The 21427-nt window shown below is 41.7% G+C and overlaps 1 protein-coding gene across 8 annotated transcripts in view; it reads left to right on the top strand.

Annotated features, from left to right (window-relative positions):
• Positions 1–772: 772 nt before the first annotated feature.
• Kif27 (kinesin family member 27) overlaps positions 773–21427 on the top strand; it is a 103530-nt gene continuing 82875 nt past the window's right edge. For 2 of the 8 annotated variants that reach the window (XM_059262808.1, XM_059262815.1), the window contains exons 1-5: positions 1118–1334; positions 4595–4978; positions 9282–9482; positions 10491–11449; positions 18081–18224. In XM_059262808.1, the coding sequence (XP_059118791.1) occupies positions 4681–4978; positions 9282–9482; positions 10491–11449; positions 18081–18224 (1602 nt within the window). In that variant the 5' untranslated portion in view covers positions 1118–1334; positions 4595–4680. Of the gene's footprint in view, positions 1006–1117; positions 1335–4594; positions 4979–9281; positions 9483–10490; positions 11450–18080; positions 18225–21427 lie in introns of those variants that run through there. The other 6 variants (XM_059262809.1, XM_059262812.1, XM_059262810.1 and 3 more) reach the window with 6 other exon arrangements.

The following is a 21427-nucleotide window of genomic DNA, read 5'->3' on the forward strand; positions in this document are numbered from 1 at the left end:
CTCCACCTCCAGGAGACTGACATTCTCACACAGACATACATGCAGGCAAAATACCAACAATGCATATAAAATTAAAATAAATTAAAAAAAGAAAAGTTAGAATAAGATCAGAGCTAACTATTGTTTCATGAAACTCGTTTTCATTTATGTACTTACACATATGTATTGAGTCGTATGGCAAATTTTTTTCATACTGCCTCATACATTGGGTTCTCAAATTTATCTCGGTTAATGGAACAGGTAAAAGTTGAAAGCCATTGTTCCACTCCCCCCACCCCAACTTTTTTATTCCTAAGAGGGTATCAATATATAGATCAGGCTGACATTGGACTCAGTCTTCTTGCCCAGGTCTCCAAAGTGCTGAGAATTACTGGTGTTCACCCCTCACCAGGTCAGGTTCTGCACCTATAAGCAGTGTGGTGCCAGGTGCCTGGGGTCCTGGGTTTCCAGAAGCGAAGGCAAGATTAGCCTGGGCTACATAAGACCCTGTCTCAAAAACAAGCTACCTGAGATAGTAGGTGGATACTGAAACTCAACGTGGAATCCAGTTTATTCATTTTCAAACCTGGCTCACATCTGTGTGTTTACTGGGATGCTCGGAGAAGGCTCCTGGGCAGAGCCAAGCCGGGGACTCCTCAGAGGGAGACCTTTGTGGGCGGGGCCTTTTGTGGGCGGGGCCTTGTGGGCGGGTTTTGCGTGAACCTGGCCTACCTAGGGCGGGGACATCTTGGGGCGGAGCCAGCGGGGGGCGGGGTCGCGGTGCGGAGGGCCGGCGGGAGGCGTGCTGCGCCGTTGCCGGGAGAACTGTTGACAACAAAAGACGTGGGCGCGGCGGGGCGGAGAAAGGCCGCTCTGTGAGGCCGGGGCCTGCGAAGACCTGGGCTGTCCCGAGCCGGACGGTGTGCGGCGGGCCGACGGGCGCGAAGCTGGCGGCGCCGGCCTGCGGCTGTCCCGCTGAAAATCGCGAACACGGCGGGCGAGCGGCGGACGGAGCGGGGTCCTGAGGTAGCCGCGGGGCCAGGGCGCGGGCCGGAGGGCGGCGGGGCGCGCGCGGCTGCGGCGTGAGGTGGGCGCCGCGGTGTGCCCTGCCCTCGCGAGGGAAGCCTCGGTGCGGCGCCGCCGGTGTCCGCCACCGGCCCGGGGCTGTTCCCCGCTCACGCTCAGGCTCCTTTATGCCGTCGTGAGATGCTGCGAGCTTCGTCACCTGCTGGAACCCGCAGTCCACAACTTCTACACTCCCGCCACGTCCGGAGAAGCCGGTATTTGAAGACCCTATTCCTGGCAAATGACAAGGCACGAGGCCCAGTACTTACCTTGCACAGTTCAAAAATCCAGTGGGTGTCCCTAAATATTACCAGCCAATTAGGTTTCCTGCTGTTTGTTTGTCTTTTAATAGGTTTCCGAGGACCAAACTGAAGCTGAAAAATAACTGTTGCATGCAAGCTTTAAAAAACTTGACTGATTTTTTTTTATGAGCCATATATTTATGTATCACTTTTCTTATGATTGCAGTAGGTGACTGCAACAGCATATGGCCACACTGCTTATGTCAACATTGCCGTCACAAAAACCAGTGAGGTGAAAATACTGCAATTACAGTTTGTATTTCGTTTATTTGTTTTTTGTTTTTTTCGAGACAGGATTGCTTTTCTGGCTGTCCTGGAATTCACTCTCTAGACCAGGCTGGCCTCTAACTTGGAGATCCTTCTGCCACTGCCTCCCGAGTGCAGGGATTAAAGGCATGCGCCACCACTGCACAGTTGAAAAATACAACTGGTATTTTTTTTAATTAGCAGTTTCATCGAAAGAAGTTGGGTTAAGCTTAACATAGACCATAACCTTGTGTGTGTGTGTGTGTGTGTGTGTGTGTGTGTGTGTGTGTGTGTGAATGTGAGCATATGGAGGTCAGAAGACAACTTAAAATTGTAAGTTCTTTACTTCTGCTATGTGGGTTCCAGAGATCGAATTCAGGTTGTCAGGCATGTGGCCGCAACTGCCTTTGCCCGCTGAGCCATTGCACCGGCCCAGACCTTGGCTTTTGCCTTACTGAGATGACCTATTTTTTAAAAAAGTGATCTAATCTGTATGATGGCTGTTGGAAGAATCATCAAAGACTGCATCCCTGAATTTCTTAGAGTGCTTTAGAATATAAGGGTTTACCATACATATGAGTGTTGCTTTTTTGTTGTTGTTGATTTGATGAGAATTATTAAAACTGCCAAGCTATGTGTTATCCACCGCACCCCACCCCACCCCACTAAAGATAGTTTGTTGACTCTGGGGTGTTGAAGCCCAAGGGACCTGAGTTTTTAGTAGTGTCACATACAAGGTTTCTGTTGTGATCCTCTTGGGCATTCATTGTTACTGTTGCTAGCTTTTTTTTTTAAGGACTAGTGAACGTTAATTTTCATGGTTAACATTTCCATAGCTGTTAGCTGTGGTAGCTCACACCTCTAATGCTAGTGCTGGGGAGGTGGGGGCAGCAGGATTGCCCTGAGTTCCAAACCAGCCTTGGCTGCAGAGTGAGAACCTGTATAAAACCAAAATAGTATTTCCATACCAAGTCGTTCACAAGATGCCATTGTTGTCCAGTGGTCTTCTAGGTTGGTGATAATCTTAAGACCCACTTTTACAAAGAATATGCCCCAATCCAGACTGGCTACTTTCCCTCATACTCCTAAAACGAGCGCTCTGGAAACCAAAAGAGATGTCCAAACAAAACAGGATCCAAACAGCCAATTCAGAATAAACCAGCGCACCACTGTCCAAACCAAGGGAGGGCTGAGCCCCGGAAAAAACTCACTGACACACGTGTGAGGAGGCACTGCCTGAACATTGGGCATAAGAGGTACCGAGGGCCAGTCCCGGTGGCTCCTCCTGTGAAAGCAGATCATTCTTGGGCCCCCATATTAAGGCATCAGAAACTGTTATAAAAAAGTTGTCACTTCAAAAAGGAATAAGAAATAGTTTATTCTAGGGCTAAATATGTGTGACCATGGTGCAGTCCCAGCATCTGGGCATGCCTGTAGGAGATTATCATATGTTAGTTGATGTAGGAAGACTCTGTGTGTGTGTGTGTGTGTGTGTGTGTGTGTGTGTGTGTGTGTGTACACGTGTTCATGATGATCAGAGGACATCTGTGGAAGCCTGTTCTTTCCCATGTGGGTTCAGGGATCAAACTCAGGTTGTCAGGCTTGGTGGCAAGTACCTTTACAAACTGAAACATTTTGCTGTCCTGGGAGACCCATCTTAATTTTGGGAAGGACTATTTCCTGGGAAGGGAACCCTGGCCTATATAAAATGTAGAAGGCAAGCTGAGCACTAGCATGCATTAATTGCTCTTTTCTGGCTATGGCTATAACGTGATCAGTTTCTTCAAGCTGCTGTCTAGGCTTCCCTGCCATGATAGACTGCACCTTTAAGTTGCTGTCAATGGGATGTTTAAATCACAGCACAGGAAAAGAAACTAAGACAGTGTTTAGAGATAGGAAGACCCGTTTTCCTATTTGTTAGGATTTTTCAAAGTTAAATTCATTGTGTGTGTTGGGGTTGGGGAGTGAGTCATGGAACATGAGTGGAAGTCAGAGGACAACTTAGTGGAGTTGTTTTCTCTTTCCACCTTTCCATGTGTCTCAAGGCTTGTGTGGCAAGTGCTTACCTGCTGAGCTATCACTATAGCCTATAGTTTTGATTGCTTTTGAACTAATTATTTTAATTATACTGATACAGAAACCCTTAAAACTGCTTTCATGGTTTAATTCTGATGTTCATGAGATGAAATGCCATTTCTCAATACCTTCAAATATAATACAAATAATTTATAAAATTTATTTACTTACTTTGGTTTTTCGAGACAGGGTTTCTCTGTGTGGCCCTGACTGTCTTGGAACTCACTCTGTAGACCAGGTTGGGCTTGAACTTGGAGATCTGCTTGCCTCTGCCTTTCAAGTACTGGTGGTGTGTCACCGCCACCGGGCTAAAATTTATCTATCTATCTATCTATCTATCTACCTATCTATCTAAATCTATCTATCTATTTATTTATATGTATATATGTGTGCCTGCATGAGTTTATGTGTACCATGTGTGTGCAGGAACTGGAGTTGTAGGCAGTTGTGAGTTGCCTGATGTATGTGCTGGGAACTGAATCAGGTCTTCTAGAAGAGCAGTAAGTTCTCTTAACCACTGAACCATTTTACTGACTTCCCAGATATTTGCTTTTAACATTTTTAGAACTCCTCAGGTTTTTTTTTTGCCTGAATTTTCTAATTCTGTTAGACATTATTCACTGTTTATATTAGTGAACTAGAAAACATTACCACTGTATAAATATACAATAGAATCCTTTATATTTACTCCTTAACTTTATAATTAACCAATTCAGTGTCCCAAGTCCCCTCAACTATTTTGAAGCAAACCTAAATGCTGAATTGTTTAATTATTAAATTAAGCACTTTACAAGACAGATCAACTCTTTGTAATTTAATTTGTACTGGTAAAGAATCCATTCTAAAGGATTTTGCTTTAAAATGTGTGGTTTTATTTGCATAAATGGAGCCAGTAATTAAATTGTATCTTTTATTTTAATATACAGGAGTTCTGATCTTACATAAAATGGATGTTTCTCACACTGTTACTGAACATTAAGTAGATAATCTATTCAGTAAAATCCAAGCTGCAATGGAAGAAATACCAGTAAAAGTCGCTGTAAGAATTAGACCTCTGCTTTGCAAAGAAGTTCTTCATAATCATCAAGTTTGTGTGAGGGATATTCCAAACACCCAGCAGATTATCATTGGGAGAGATAGAGTTTTTACTTTTGATTTTGTTTTTGGCAAAAATTCCACTCAAGATGAAGTTTATAATATATGCATAAAGCCCCTAGTGTTATCACTCATTGAGGGCTATAACGCAACGGTTTTTGCATATGGACAAACTGGATCTGGGAAGACATACACCATTGGAGGAGGCCATGTTGGTAAGATTCTCAGACTCTCACTTAGCATTTTATAGCATTATGAAGACTTGGTTTCTTTTTGTGACTGAGCACTGTTTTATTGGGTGTGTTCTATTTGGCTTTGCCGTGCTGATAAGCCGTGGCTTGTCTCCTGTTCTAGATGCTGCAAACACTGCTGTACAGCCATCTGTTTAAGTCCTTCATAGACTTTGACATTTTAATTCTGTTTGGTTTCTATGGTGCTGAAATAGAGCTAGGTTGCTGTGCTTGCTAGCTAAGCACCGTGCTACTGAGCTACATCCATTGCCGCCTTTTTGCTTTTTTGTTTCAAGGGAAAGGGTCATTCAGTTGCCCATGCTGGCCTTAAACTCACTCTGTAGCTCAAGTAGTCCTTGAAAGTATGATTCCCCTGCTTCAGCCCTCACCAAAGTTGGGTTTGCAAGTATGTGGCACTAGGCCCTACCCTGCCATAGCCTTTAAAATAATTTTTGAGGTTAACATACAAAGTCCTAGGTTTCCTCAGGCGTCTTTGTATGCATCTGTCACTATATTTTCTTCTCCATCGTTGGCCCCCCTTGCTACCCTCTCTCATGCCCGATTCTCTCCAGCGGATCCCTTTCTTCCTTCAGCTAGTTCTCATTTCTGCTCCTTGTTGCATGTTCCTTTACATTATTTCCCAACTCCTATTAGATCTCTTCCTTCTCAAGAGCCCCTTTCTAGTTCTGTGACCACACATATGTGCATTTATATGCATATATATGATTCCTGCAAGCATCATGGTTTCATTTTTTATGGCTGTATAAATTCCATTTTGTATATGTACCACATTTATCTGTCGATAGACATCTAGGGTGGTCATACTATCTGTCTTCTATGCATATGTGATGTGTCTTTTTTTAAAAAAAAAGATTTATTTATTCTAAGTATGAGTGCTCTATCTGCATGTACAGCTTTATACCAGAAGAGGGCATGAGATCCTCCGTGTGGTTGCTGGGAGTTGAACTCAGGACTTCTGTTAGGGTAGCCAGTGCTTTGCTGAGCCATCCCTCCAGACCACTATGTGTCTTCTATACATATGTGATACTATGTGTCTATGTAAAATCTAGACCCACAAATAAGAGAAACTGCATGATACTTGTCTTCTTCAAGATGATGATAGTATGAATGTCTCCAATTGCATCTATTAAAATGACATAACTTCACTATTCTCTATTGCTGAAAAAAACGCCACAATGTATATAAACCACATTCGTTATCCGTTGTGCTATTGATGGATACCTGGATTGCTTCTACTTGGCTGTTGTAAATAACACTTCAGTGAACACCCACACGCAAGTGTCTCTGGAATGTGTGAGCTCGGGATCTTTTGGTTAAATACACAGAGGTGGCATAGCTGAGTTGTATGGTAGGTCTGCTTTGTTTTCTGAGGACATTCCATTTTTCTGATTTCCACAGTGGTTAGACTAGTTTGCACCCCACCATCAGCGTGTGAGGGTTCTGTGTTATCTGCATCTTTGCCAGCGTTTGTTGTTTCCATGATGACTGCCGTCCCAACAGTCTTCTTTTAAGAACTGTCTGTTCCGTTAATTAGTTCATTTATTGATGGGATGATTTTTGGAATTTAATTTTTGAAGTTGTGTATTCTGGATATTAATACTGGTGTGTTGTATAGTTGAGGAAGATATTTTCTAATCCTGCACTCTGTTCACTCAAATGATTGTTCCCTTTGCTGTATGATACAAATTTAAATTTTATGTAGTTTGTCAGTTTGGGGGATAATTTTCTGTGCCATTATAGTTCTTTACAGAAAAACTATCTTTTAATTTTTTTTATTTATTGTTGGGGGAGCATGCCATGGCATATGAATGGAGGTCAGAGGACAACTTTCAGGAATCAGGGTTTTCTTTTGTTATTTGTTCAGTTTTTGTTTTTAGCTACAGTTTCTAACCCCAGCTGGCTTGAACTCAACGTGTAGTCATCCTTTGAACTCCCAGTCCTTTGGCCTTCACCTCCTGGGTGCTGAGGTTGCAGATGTACACCACTGTGTCTGATTTATATGGTGCTGGAGCTCAAACCCAGAACACACTTCCTGCACACTAGGCAAGCACTCTCCCAAGTGAGCTACAGTCCCCAGCTCCTTGAAATTGATTTTTAAATTAATTTGCATCAAGGCCTGAAACTATCATCTGTGACTATGTTCATTTTCCTCCCCCATTCTTTCCTTTTTTAAAAAATTATTTATATTTTATGTATAAGTGCACTGACTGTATACCTGTACAACAAAAGAAGGCATCAGGTCCTATTATAAATGGTTGTGAGCCACATTGTGGTTGCTGGGAATTGAACTCAGGACCTCTAGAAGAACAGCCAGTGCTCTTAACTGCTAAGCCATCTCTCCATTCCCCACCCCCATTCTTAAACTCAGTCTATTCAGACTTCTACAGTCATTGAGATTGCACCTGTTGAGATAATTCTAAATGACATTCACTCTGCTAAATGTAGTAGTCAGTTCATTTCTTACCTTACTGACCCATTAGCACTTCCTCCACTTGGTTTCCAGGTGACTGACCACATTCTTGGTTTTTCTCCTACTCTGCTAGTCCCTTTGTAGGTGCTCTGGCATGTGAACTAACAATTACAATGCTCAAGCTCAGTTTTTGCTCCCCCCATCCCTTTCTCTTTAAAAATTCTTGTCCTTAGTGGTCACAGCCAGCTTCATTACATTACATGCTGTCATTCTATCCTGATATCATGTCAGGACCTGTTATATTTATCTTCCAAATCCCTCAATTACCAGAGTCCTACTCTGAAGTGGTCTCTCCACTCATCTCCTGCAAAAGACAGCAGTGAGAATAGTATGTAAAATTCCAGACAGTAATGTTCCTCTTCTACCCTATGGCTCTGACCTCAGTCAGAATGACTCCAAATGTACAGTAATCTACAAGGACTTCCATGATCTAGTGTACGCCTCCCCTCTGACCTCATCTCCTGTTGCTTTGTTCTTGCTCCCTGTGTTCTGGCAGTCACATCAGGCAATGCCTTCAACATGCGTCCTTCCACAATCAAGTTTTTGCTCATGACCTTCATATTTAAAATTGCAATCACAGAGTCACACTCCAGTCTCCTTGCCTTGCCCTCCAAACACTCTTCCAGTTTTTGTTTATTTGGACTTATTTATTAATTTACTTTTGAGATAGCCTTCTCTATAGCCTAGGTTTGCTGTGAACTCTCAATACTCCTATCTCAGCACCTCAGTGGAATGTTAGGTGTATACCACTGCGTGTGGCCAGGATTTTAATAGACCATATAGTCTAAAGTTTTTTCTTTATTGCTACTGCTTCTTTCTTCTCAGGAGGATCTCACAGCATTAGAGAATTTTTTCTTTGTTTTGTTGATTGATTGTTCCCAGAGCCCTAGACTATTGCATTGTATGTAATAGATACTAAATGCATATTTGTTAAATGAATAAATTCTGCATGAGGGATACATGTCAAAATGTTTGCCCTGACTTTTTTTGTATAGGTATATGTGCATGGTATGTATACACACATGTGTATCTTTTCATGCCTGTGTATCACTCTCAACTCTATTCCCTTGAGACAGGGTCTTTCACTGAATCTGGAGCTAGGCTGGTGACCGTCAAACCCCAGTGATCCTCCTGTCTCTGCCCTCTGGAGTTACAGACGTACTTGTGCTGTGCCTGACTTATTACATGGGTACTGGAGCTCTCACCTCAGGGACTTGTGCCTGTGCAGCAAGTGCTCTTACCTGATGAATCATGCCCCAGCCTTTCCCCCCTTGATTTTCTTTCTCTCTCTCTCTCTTTTTTTTTTTTTTTTTTTTTTTTTTTTGTCTTTTGAGACAGGGTTTCTCTGTATAGCTTTGCACCTTTCCTGGAACTCACTTGGTAGTCCAGGCTGGCCTCAAACTCACAGAGATCCGCCTGGCTCTGCCTCCGGAGTGCTGGGATTAAAGGCGTGCACTACCACCGCCCGGCTCCCCCTTCCCCCCCTGAATTTTATGGTTGTATGGTTTAACCCTAGAAGGCCTTGAATTTGCTATATAGACCAGGCTGGCCTTGCATTAATTCAATTAATTACTATACATTTTGAGACTGTGACTTGCTATGTAACTCTGGTTGTAACTCTGTAGGCCAGCCAGGCTGTCTCTGCTTCTAGAGTGCTGGGATTAAAGGTGTGAGTCACCATGCTCACCCAGTTTTTCATAATAGAAATGTAAGAAAAATATATTAAGCATAAATTTTGGATTGTAGTTTATCTTATATTTCAAGTTTCAGATATGCTTTCTATTTCTAAATTTTCAGCATCAGTTGTGGAGGGTCAAAAGGGTATCATTCCTCGGGCTATCCAGGAGATATTTCAAAGCATCTCTGAAAACCCTAGCATTGACTTTAAAATCAAAGTGTCATATATAGAAGTGTATAAGGAAGACCTAAGAGATCTTCTAGAGTTGGAGACTTCCATGAAGGACCTTCACATCCGAGAAGATGACAAGGGAAATACAGGTGAAATAGCTCAGTGAAATTATTGAGTGCCTTCAGGTGTCATCCAGAAAAAATGTGTCAGTATTCCAAGAATTAAAAATGTATGCATCCAAAAAAAATAAATAAATAAAAAATAAAAGCCGGGCAGTGGTGGCACACGCCTTTAATCCCAGCACTCGGGAGGCAGAGGCAGGCGGATCTCTGTGAGTTCGAGGCCAGCCTGGGCTACCAAGTGAGTTCTAGGAAAGGCGCAAAGCTACACAGAGAAACCTTGTCTCAAAAAACCAAAAAAAAAAAAAAAATGTATGCACAATGAATTTGCTTTTACTTTTTATTCATATACTTGCTTTGCCATGCTGGAAGTCATCCAGCTAGGAAAGTGCTGTGCCACCAGCCTTCTCTTTTCATATTTAAATTTAAAAGATTTTGGGACAGAGTCTCATTATAATTCACCTATGCTGGCCTTGAACTCACGATTTCCCAGACTGGTTTTGAACTTTAATTCTTCTGCCTCAGCCTCATGAGTAGATGGGGGTCACAGATTTGTGCCACCAGGCATGGCTCCTATGTTCTTGTAATAATTACAATCAAAGTATTGAAACAAAGTATTCTCTCTGTTTGTCTCTTTTTTTTTTGATTTGAGAACTTGAACCCAGGGCCTCAAATGCTCTTTGTACATACTCTCCTACTGAGCTATATAACCCCAGCTCCAGAGGTTTTGATTGTCAGTCATTTTATAGAATTAAGTATGATGTTTGACCAGAAGCAACAATTGGATCTTAATGAATAAAATACATCTTTTAGAGTTTAAACAATACTATTTCTTAAAACTGTTCCTCCTGGAGCTTTGCTGAAATTATTTAATGATGCTAGTATTTGAAACATTTGAATCATGCTAGTCTGAAACATTACTGCTTCTTTTAAGGGACTATCTTTTGGGGTTGCTTAGCAAAGGGCAGCGGTTGTGTGATTAATTTAATTGTACTGGATTTTGATGAAAACATGGTTTTTAAAACTTTTTGTTTTAAGTGATTGTTGGGGCCAAGGAATGCCAAGTAGAGAGCGTGGATGAAGTGATGAGTCTTCTGGAGGTAGGGAATGCGGCCAGGCACACCAGCACCACCCAGATGAATGAGCACTCCAGTAGATCCCATGCAATTTTTACAATAAGCATTTGCCAAGTTGAGAAAAATACAGAGGCAGCTGAAGATGGAGAGTGGTATTCACATCGGCATATTGTCTCCAAATTCCATTTTGTGGATTTGGCTGGATCAGAAAGAGTGACCAAAACGGGGAACACTGGTGAACGATTCAAAGAGTCCATTCAAATCAACAGTGGGCTGCTTGCTTTAGGAAACGTAATAAGTGCCCTTGGGGACCCACGCAGGAAGAGCTCTCATATTCCATATAGGGATGCTAAAATTACCCGGCTTCTGAAGGATTCCCTGGGAGGCAGTGCTAAGACTGTCATGATCACGTGCGTCAGCCCATCCTCCTCAGATTTTGACGAGTCCTTAAATTCTCTCAAATATGCCAACAGAGCACGGAACATTAGAAACAAACCCACTTTAAATTTCAGCCCTGAGTCAGACCGAATGGATGAGATGGAATTTGAGATTAAGTTGCTTCGAGAAGCTCTGCAGAGCCATCAGGCCAGTATCAGCCAAACTAGCCAGACCCCTTCAGAAGGTATTCCTGACCAGAATCGGATCCATTCTCTAGAGGAACAGGTATCTCAGCTCCAGGAGGAATGTCTGGGCTACCAGGACTGCATAGAGCAAGCATTCACCTTCCTGGTGGACTTAAAAGATGCTGTCAGGCTAAACCAGAAACAACAGCACAAGCTACAGGAGTGGTTTAGCAGGACTCAGGAAGTCAGGAAGGCTGTCCTCGCCCCATTCCCAGGACACCAGGGCATTGGGAACCTGGAGGAAGGACCCCAGCATGTGACAGTTCTCCAGCTGAAGAGAGAACTTAAGAAATACCAGGTACTTAGACATTACTTTATTCATTAATGTGTGTTTTGAGATGGTGTCTTGCTCTGTAGCCCTGGCTGGAACTCAGTATGTAGACCAGCCAGGCTGGCTGGGTCTCTTTCTTCCCTTGTTTCTTGTGTTCCGGGACAATAGGAGTGTGTGACCCCACCTGACTAATAGAGTGCCCCTCCCTACTCTGGTGGTAATGGGGATTGAACACACAGCCTTGTATATGCTAGCAAAGTACTCTCCTTTCTGAGATACAATGCCAGATCTATTTTATCTTCTTTTAAATAAAGTCTTATTCAATTATCCAGGCTGGCCTTGAACTCAGGAACTGCTTCCTAAGTGCTGGGGTTATAGGTGTGAACTCTCACACCTGGATCATAGACAGCACTTGCTTAAGTACTCCATTTATTTGGACAAGTAAGTCCTAAAAGTCATTTTGGAATTTCAGAAGTTCTAAATTTATTTTATTTTATTTTGTTACTGTGTAGATGGTATGTAAGGAATGCAAGCGTATATTTGTGGAAGTCAGAGGACAATTTTTGGGGGTGTTTTTCTTTTTTAAGTATTACTTAAAAATTAGCTGGGCGTATTGGTAGACTTCTTTAATCCCACCACTGGGGAGGCAGAAGCAGCTGGACCTCTGTGAGATCTATACCATCCTGGTCTATACGGCAAGTCTAGGCTGGCCAGGGCGCATAGTGAGATCCTGTCTTTAAAAAAAAAAAAAAAAGGAAAGAATTATATAAAAGTCTCACTCGCCTTTCTTCCTTGACATCTCTCCATCTCATTTCCTGTTCTTCCTTGAATTTATTCTTTATTAGTTTCTTTTCGCTCTCCTGCGATGTGAGCAGAGAACATTTTAAGGTACTGTGTTGTTAAATAGAACCTTTGAACTTCTATAGCAATTTAGAGGATCAAAGAAACATTTTTAGAAACAAAATTAAGTTATGTTGCACTGAGTTTCCCTTCTTTGGGTGTGTGTATTTGCGAGCTTAAACCTAGGGCCTTGAACATGTTAGGCACTCACTGTATCGCTAAGCTACACCCTCAGTCCTTTCTTGATTCTTTTTCTTTGAGACAGTCTCGTACGATAGCCTAGACTTGCCAGAAACTCCCCTGATATTCTAGTCTTTTCTGAAACTTGGAGTAATCTTCTGCCACAGTCTCCCAGGTGTTGGAATTTCAGGTGTGAGTCACCATGTCTGGCTTATTGGGTCTGTGGTTCTTTTTGGTTTTTAGACAGGATTTCCCAGGTTGGCTTTCAACTTGTTAGCCAAGGATGGCCTTGAACTTCCAATCTTTCTTCCTCTACCTCAAAGTGCTGAGATTATAGGAGTATGTCAACCACACTTAGTTTCATTGCTGGAAATCAAACTCAGAGTTTTATGCATGCTAGGCAATCACTCTACCAATTTAATTATATCCCTAGAGTGCCCACTATGGTTCTTGAAAGAAGAAAATACTTTATCCTTGAGTCTGGATTATACATTTTTTTTGAGACAGTGTTTCTCTCTGTAGTCCTGGCTCCCTAGAACTCACTCTGTAGACCAGGCTGGCCTTGAACTCACAAAGATGTGCCTGCCTCTGCCTCATGAGTGCTGTGATTAAAGGCAAGGTATGTGCTACCATATCTGTCTACATACTTGATTTTTAAACAGTGGGTGTGTGCATGTATACATATTGTGTGCATATATATTTAGCTCAAAATTACCTCCTCACATTTAAAAAATTAAATTTATTTGTGTGTGTGTGTGTGTTTGTGTGTTTGTGTGTGTGTGTGTGTGTGTGTGTGTGTGTGTATGTGTGTGTAACACATTGCATATATAGAGGTTAGAGGAAAATTTGCAGGAATCAGTTTTCTCCTTCCACCATGTAGGTCCCAGGGTTTGAACTCATGTCATCAGGCTTAGTGACAGGCACCTTTACCCACTGAATCATCTCACTCCCACTTTTTTTTCACTAAAGATTATGTGCAGGAGCTAGTAGAGAACAAGGTAAAATTCAGTTCTGCTTTTGTGGAGTTTGCAAGCAAATTCCAGTGAAGGGGGCCTTCAGTTGTTCCTTAAGTAACACCAAGACCAACTTCCATGGTATTGCTGTTTGCTTGCCTGATGCCCAAAGAGGCCAGAAGAGAGCATCAGATCTCCTAGAACTGGAGTTACAAACAGTTCTGGGCTGCCTGGGTTCTGGGTATTGAACCCATGTCCTGTAGAAGAGCAGCCAGTGTTCTTAAACCATTGAGCCGTCTCTCTCTAACCCTATTTTTCTTTTTTCCAAGGAAGTATCTCCAGTAGTGTGAGATAGCCTTGGACTCTATATGTAGCTAAGGATGGATCCTCCTGCCTCCATCTCCCAAGTCCTAGGATTACAGGCATGTGCCACCATGCCCACTGTTTTTTGTTGGTTTGTTTGTTTAAGCTGGAAAACAATTAAAAACAGTCTTTTTAGTTATAGATTTCAGCAAAATACCTCTTTACATGTACTAGGAAGAAGCCATTTCAAGCTGTACATGTGGCACATGCCTGTAGTCCCAGTACCCAGGAGGTTGAAGCAGGAGGATCTAGAGGTGGAAAAGTCTTCTGGGGCTACCAATTGAGCCTTGTCTGAAAATAAACAAAAAAGCTCTTCTTGAACTTTTTAAATTCAGAGTTTGTTTTCACTTTTAAAGTTTGTAACTTCCCCATAAACCTTTGAAAACATGGACTCTGTGGCTTAGTGGTAGAGCACTTGCCTGTAACTTGGAAAGCCCTTGGTTTGATCTCCAGCACTTGGGAACAACTTAGTAGAACCATTTACATTTTGGTAAATGTCTTTGGTATGTGACTTAGTAGAAGATACTTGTATTTTCTTATGATTTAGCAAGATCTTGTCAAAGTTATAAGGAAAATATATCTTTTTTTCAGAGCTGAGGACCGAACCCAGGGCCGCAAGCGCTCTACCACTGAACTAAATCCCCAACCCCAGAAAATATATCTTTATGTAGATTTATAATTGGCAGGGATAAGTATTTCAATAACTTTTGAGATAATTGTGGACATTTTTTGATATTACACCAAAACTTAATAAGTGAAAATTATCTATTGACTTGCAAAGAGTGATTTGAAATTATTTTGTTATATTATGATTTATAAACCAAAACCTACTGGTCTCTATCTTGACCTTTGAGTGAATCTTTTTTCTGCTTATGATTTTAATGATTATACAGTGGTCATTTGGAAAAGAATTTAGTGTTACAGATATTCCAAGTGTTTAAACATTTTTATTTTAAATTTCTTAATGTCACCGGTGATCTCACTAGCAGAGTCTTTAGCAGTTATATGGAGCTGTTACACTCCCAGTTGCGGAAGTGGTTTCTAAAAATCTTAATTTTTTTTTAATGAAACTTGAAGTTTATATTTTTGTAACAAAAATATATTATAGCACAGATTCTAATTGGTCTTAATAATAAAAACCCAGAGTCAGATATCAGGATGAAAGCTGAAAGATCAGAGAAGCAGAGCAGCCAACCATTAGAAATACTTCTTGGAATCCTCAGCCTGAAAGGGCTGAGCTCCACCCCACCTGTCACTTCCTCTTTCCTCCTAGCCGTATCACTTCCTGTTTCCTTCTCCTAAGTGCTGGGATTAAAGATGTGTGCCACCACTGCCTGGCCTCTATTGGCTTAGCTCCACACTCTGATCTCAAGGCAAGCTTTATTTGTTAAAGCACAAAGTATCACCACAATATAATAGTTACTTTTTGTTACTGTGACAGAATATGTGCCAAAAGCAACTTTTAAAGGTGAAGTTTTCTTTTGGGTCACAGTTTGAAAGTCTAGTCCATCATGGCAGGACAGGCATGACAGCAGGAACAGGGGGGCTGCTGGTCAGGTAGAGAAGTGAATGCTGGTGCCATACTCACTTTGGGTTTTTTATTCATTCTGGGATGGGTCTTCCTTCTTCAGCTAAAACATTTTATAATATCCTCATAGACACACCTGCAGTTGTATGTTTCCAAGTGATTATAAATTTAGTCGTTGACAATGAAGATTGCCCATCACAATTCCATCCCTTATCAACTTGACATCCATTGTTTTAGGTCATAACATCCCATCCCTGTCTCTAGGTCTCATTTTCATCTCATAATACAAAACGCATTTAGTTAATCTCTAAATATCCCCATAGTCTAACAGTCCTAAGATTGCTCTAAAGTCTAAAGGATCTTCTGAGACTCAGATTCCTTAACTTTGGGCCCTAGAATGTCAGTGTGCAACGGCACCAAATAAACACGTGCGATGTAGAAGGGAGAAACGGACTAGCAAGGAAGTGGGACCAAAGCAGGACTGAAACCTAGCAAGGAAAACACCAAATCTTGCATCTTCATGTCCAGCATCTGGGGCTTGTGATGTATCATCTGGGCTACAAAGGGCTTGAATAGCCACATATCTCCAGCTCTGCTGCTTCAGTACAGATATTCTCTCTCTTAGGCTTGTCCTACTGCTTCTCTATAACTTTCCTTAATCAGTGTGCCATGGTCCTGGCATCTCCAATACCCTGGGGTTCCATTATAACTTAGGCATTGCCCTCACAGCTTTACCCATTGGCCTCTCAGGGATTCCTTGCAGGGAATTCTACATTGCAATACATTGACTAGCCTCCGTGACCTCCACACTCTTGCATCTGTCACGCCTACATAATCACTATCTCCTGGATAATGCTGCCAAGTTCTGCTATTAGATGGTGTTGGGGCCTGGCTCCTTTGTACTGCAGTCGTGTCCACCTTTCAATGAGACACTTTACTAGGCAGTTGTTTTTAGAAGAGAACCCCTTCAACAGCAAGGCCAATTCAGGCTTTCTTCTTTCAAATAAATTTTCATTCTTACAAGATGGAGCCTTTCTTAGGTAGACTCTTGCCATCAAGGCACATTTCCTATTGCCCAGCCAACTCATCAATAGCTTTCAACCCATTTCTTTTCCTACCAGACGGTACATTTTTCCGACAAGTGTATGCTTTGCTTACTGCTTTCTCTCGCACTATAGATCTGGGTAAGAGGAGTGAGTAGTAACTATGCCGTAGCCTGAATGCTATCCTGTTTTGAAGTTTTCTTCACCAAACAAATTAGTCCAGAATGCTTTGAATTCAGACAGACTGCAGCCTAAAGTCTTTGTCAACTGTAACAGTTCCCATTAGAGTCCTTGTTTCCCTCTGAAGCCTCATGAACTGAGTCGCCACTGTCCACATTTCTTTTGGTGTTCTGGTCTACCAAACTGCTGCCAGAATGGCCCATTAAACTCCAAGTATAGCATTCTAGGGTTTTCTACTTTAGTTTTCCAAACTCTTTCTTAGTCTTCTGGCACACCAGGTCATGTTATGAGGTTCATCACAGCAATAGCCCCCCTTGTTAGTAGCCATGTTTTTCTGTCAGTTAATTTTCTTGTTGCTGTGACAGAATACCTGAGAGAAGCAGCCTGAAGAGAGGAGGATTCACTTTGGCTCACAGTTTGGAGGGTCCAGTCCGCCATGCAGGGCTACCATGATGGCAGGAGCAGAGGGCTACTGGTCATGTTGCTCCTGCTGTCAGGAGAACAGATGAGTGCTGGTGTTCTACATGCTTCCTCATTTTTGTTCCTGTAGAAGGGTACCATTAACATTTACTGTGGCTTTTCCCTCAGTTAAGCCTTTATTCAAAAACCTTAAAGACACATCCACCTTTTAAAACCAGCCTGGCTGACAGATTTCTTTGTGCTTATTTAGTTTAAAAATTGTTTACTATATATCTTAAATGTATGTTAAACCTAACAAAAGTAGTCACAAACAAGAAATAAAGACATTAAATTTTACTTCCAGGCTTTAGAATCTGTCTCTTGCTAGTAAAAGTATTAAAAATCCACAAGGAAACTTTATTTAAATGCCCAAATGAGTTTTTATATCTTATAGGTCTTATAGGAAAATATGAGAGCTTTGATTATTAAAAACCCATATTAAGGGCTGGAGAGATGGCTCAGAGGTTAAGAGCACTGGTTAAGAGCTGTTCTTCCAGAGGTCCTGAGTTCAATTCCCAGCAACTACATGGTGGCTCACAACCATCTACAATGAGATCTGGCTCCCTCTTCTGGCCTGCAGACAGAACACTCACTGTATACATAATAAATAAATAAATCTTTTTAAAAAAACCCCATATTAAAATCTCATGACAACTCTAGCAAAGTTACAAAAATCTTATTGATCACACTCTAGAACCTAGATAAGGGAAAAAATCATCAAGAAAATCTTGTTTTCGTGGTAATTCTCAGAGAGTCACAGTGATAAGTCCCTCTATTTCTGCCTTTCTCAAAAAGAATCTAGGAGAAGTGAAAGGAAGAGGATAAGAAAACACTAAATGAGCCGGGTGGTGGTGGCATATGCCTTTAATCCCAGCACACGGGAGGCAGAGGCAGGTAGATCTCTGTGAGTTCGAGGCCAGCCTGGTCTACAGAGTGAGTTCCAGGACAGGCTCCAAAAGCTACACAGAGAAACCCTGTCTTGAGAAACCAATTAAAAAAGAAAAACCAACACTAAATGACACCGTCAAGCAGCCGTTCTGGATTTTATATCACTGTGTAGTTCTCTGAGCAGTTCTGAGCTCTGCCTTCTGCCCCCCCCCCCCCCCCCCCAGTGTGCCCTGGCTGCTGATCAAGTGCTGTTCACTCAGAAGGAGCTGGAGATGGAGGAGCTCAGGAGTCAAGTGCAGCTGATGGTGCAGGAGAACAAAGGACACACTGTAACTTTGAAAGAAGCACAGAAAGTGAATAGATTACAGGTAGGTCTCAGTGATGAAGCTTTGTAATGCAGCATCTGGGTGAACAAAGAGCATGTTAATGCATAAACTGCTTTACAGAGGTGTATTTCGGGTGGATAGCTCTGGACACTGGCAGCTGAAAGAGTTACTTTTTTAAAACCCTAAATCTTAAGGAGAAACCATTTTGTTGTTAGCCTGGTATCTGTTTCACAGACAAAGAAAATACCTATGGACTTGATTTACAAATCATGCATTAGTTATTCTTTCTCCAGACTTTTCTATTTGCTTTTGTCAAATTACTAGGCAATGTGGTATTAAGTAAGAACTGCAAAGCAGGACTGGTGGTGTGGTGCAGTGGTAAACAACTTACATATATATATATATATATATATATATATATAATTATATGCATACATACATACATATATATAACTTACACCATATATACAAGACCATGGGTCAAGTCTCATAACATATACTCTTTCTCTTTCCTCTCTCTCTTCTCTCCTCAAATCCCAAAGCAATTGGAAGGTAATCATAAAATTAAAACTTTTATAATTTATGAGGATCCTCTTACACTATCTGAGTGATTTGCTCTTTGATTTTAGTTAAGTCTTCAAATTCTCTATCTTGGAATTCTTATGCATAACACACATATGCCTGTATATTTAAAATTTTCTTGCCAATGGCCAAGTGTGGTGGCTCATACCTTTAACCTCAGCACTCAAGAGGCAGATGCAAGTGATCTCTGTGAGTTAGAGGCCAGTCTGGTCTACATAGGGAGTTCTAGGCCATCCAGGGCTACACAGTGAGACCCTGTCTGTAGCTAAAGTTTTCCTGCCTGGCCCACAGTCAGGATAAATCTCTCTCACCTGCCAGTCCCACAGCCGCTCAGACCCGACCAAGTAAACACAGAGACTTATACTGGTTATAAACTGTATGGCCGTGGAAGGCTTCTTGCTAACTGTTCTTACAGCTTAAATTAATCCATTTCCATTAATCTATACCTTGCCACATGGCTCGTGGCTTACCGGCATCTTCACATGCTGTTTGTCATCATGGCGGCTGGCAGTGTCTCTCTGACTCAGCCTTCCACTTCCCAGCTTTATTCTCCTCCTTGTCCCGCCTATACTTCCTGCCTAGCCAGCGGCCAATCAGTGTTTTATTGACCAATCAGCAACACATTTGCCATACAGAACATCCCACAGCACTTCCCCTATTTTTTTTTTCCAAAAAGGAAAGTTTTAATCTTAACAAAGTAAAATTACATATAATTTGGGAATTTGGGCATAGCTTCTCTTACTACTTCCTGCTGGAGGGGGGCGCTGTATCTTATGGGGAAACAAAGAAAATTTTAGAATTATGGAATAGTCCATGAGGGTGTATTGTCTAAGCCAGTTGCCTTCAAACCATTCTGGATGTTGGATCATCTGGGCCATGGTGTCATCGGAGATCTTTCAGGGGGTCTTGGCTGGTCAAACCTGATGTATCTTAATCTGGAACAAATCCATAGCCTCTGGCTTTCTGTGGAAACAAAAGAGACTCTTTTCCAAAGCAACATATCCTTATATCCAAATTTTGAAGTCAAGGTATCTTTAAAATATACATTTTGGCATAACTCAACAGCTTTTACAATCAAATGTTTTTCTGCAGTTAAAAATCCCAAAGACAACACAATCCAGATTCTTTGTGTAATATTCATCTTTATGTGGCTTATTTTTTATATTAATTTTACTGTCTCTTTAAAGACTTTATTTTTTAAAACTATGTATTTGTTTCTGTAACTGTATATATCACCTTTTTTTGTCTCTTTCAAGCCTATGTATCTTTTACACACATTTTAAACTATTACATCTGAATCTGTCTTATTGTGAATCTGTTGCTTTAAACTGCAGCAGCTGTGGCTGCTGGCTCCGCCCACCTCAGCTTCCCAACATGGTGGTGGTTTACCACCAGCTCTGGGAGCTATCATGGGTCTATGCTTTTAGCCAAACAGCGTATAGCCCAGAATCCTCTTTTTTTTTTTTTTTTGTTTTGTACTAGTAAAGGCTAAATCCACCATGCAGCTTAATGTGCCACTTGCAGAGGTCTCATTCCCGCCATACGGCAGCAGGTCGAGCATTCACGCCAGGAACCTGCCAGTAGCTCAAACCTGCAGCTGCCGCTCATTTGAGAGAGACAATTAGGAACTGTTTTTAGCTCCGTTTTAGAATCTTTTCTCTCAGTTTTTAGGTGGAAACTCTTGCCAGGCAGGAAAACTCTAGCTACAAATGGCATCCAACGTGGTGGCAAGAGTTTCCACCTAAAAACTGAGAGAAAAGATTCTAAAATGGAGCTAAAAACAGTTCCTAATTGTCTCTCTCAAATGAGCGGCAGCTGCAGGTTTGAGCTACTGGCGGGTTCCTAGCTGCTCAAACTGCCGTATGGCGGGAATGAAGCCTCTGCAAGTGGCACATTAAGCTGCATGGTGGATTTAGCCTTTGCTAGTACAAAACAAAAAAAGAGGTTTCTGGGCTACACGCTGCTTGGATAAAAGCATAGACCCATGATAGCTCCCAGAGCTGGTGGTAAAGTACCACGGCCATGTTGGGAAGCTGAGGTGGGCGGAGCCAGCAGCCACAGCTGCTGCAATTTAAGGCAATAGATTCACAATAAGACAGATTCAGATGTAATAGTTTACAATGTGTGTAAAAGATACATAGGCTTGAAAGAGACAAAAAAGGTGATATATACAGTTATAGAAACAAATACATAGTTTTAAAAAATAAAGTCTTTAAAGAGACAATAAAATTAATATAAAAAGTAAGCCACGTAAAGATGAATATTACACAGAGAATCTGGATTGTGTTGTCTTTGGGATTATTAACTGCAGAAAAACATTTGATTGTAAAAGCTGTTGAGTTATGCCAAAATGTATATTTTAAAGGTCCCTTGACTTCAAAATTTGGATATAAGGATATGTTGGTTTGGAAAGGAGGCTCTGCTTTTGTTCCCACAGAAAGCCAGAGGCTATGGATTTGTTCAAGATTAAGATACATCAAGTTTGACCAGCCAAGACCCCCTGAAAGGTCTCTGATGACACCATGGCCCAGATGATCTAACATCCAGAACCGTTTCAAGGCGACTGGCTCAGACGATACACCCTCACAGACTACTCCATAATCCTAAAATTTTCTTTGTGTCCCCATAAGATACAGCGCCCCCCTCCAGCAGGAAGTAGTAAG

The sequence above is a fragment of the Peromyscus eremicus genome, chromosome 5 (genome assembly GCF_949786415.1).
Source record: "Peromyscus eremicus chromosome 5, PerEre_H2_v1, whole genome shotgun sequence".
Lineage (NCBI taxonomy): Eukaryota > Metazoa > Chordata > Mammalia > Rodentia > Cricetidae > Peromyscus > Peromyscus eremicus.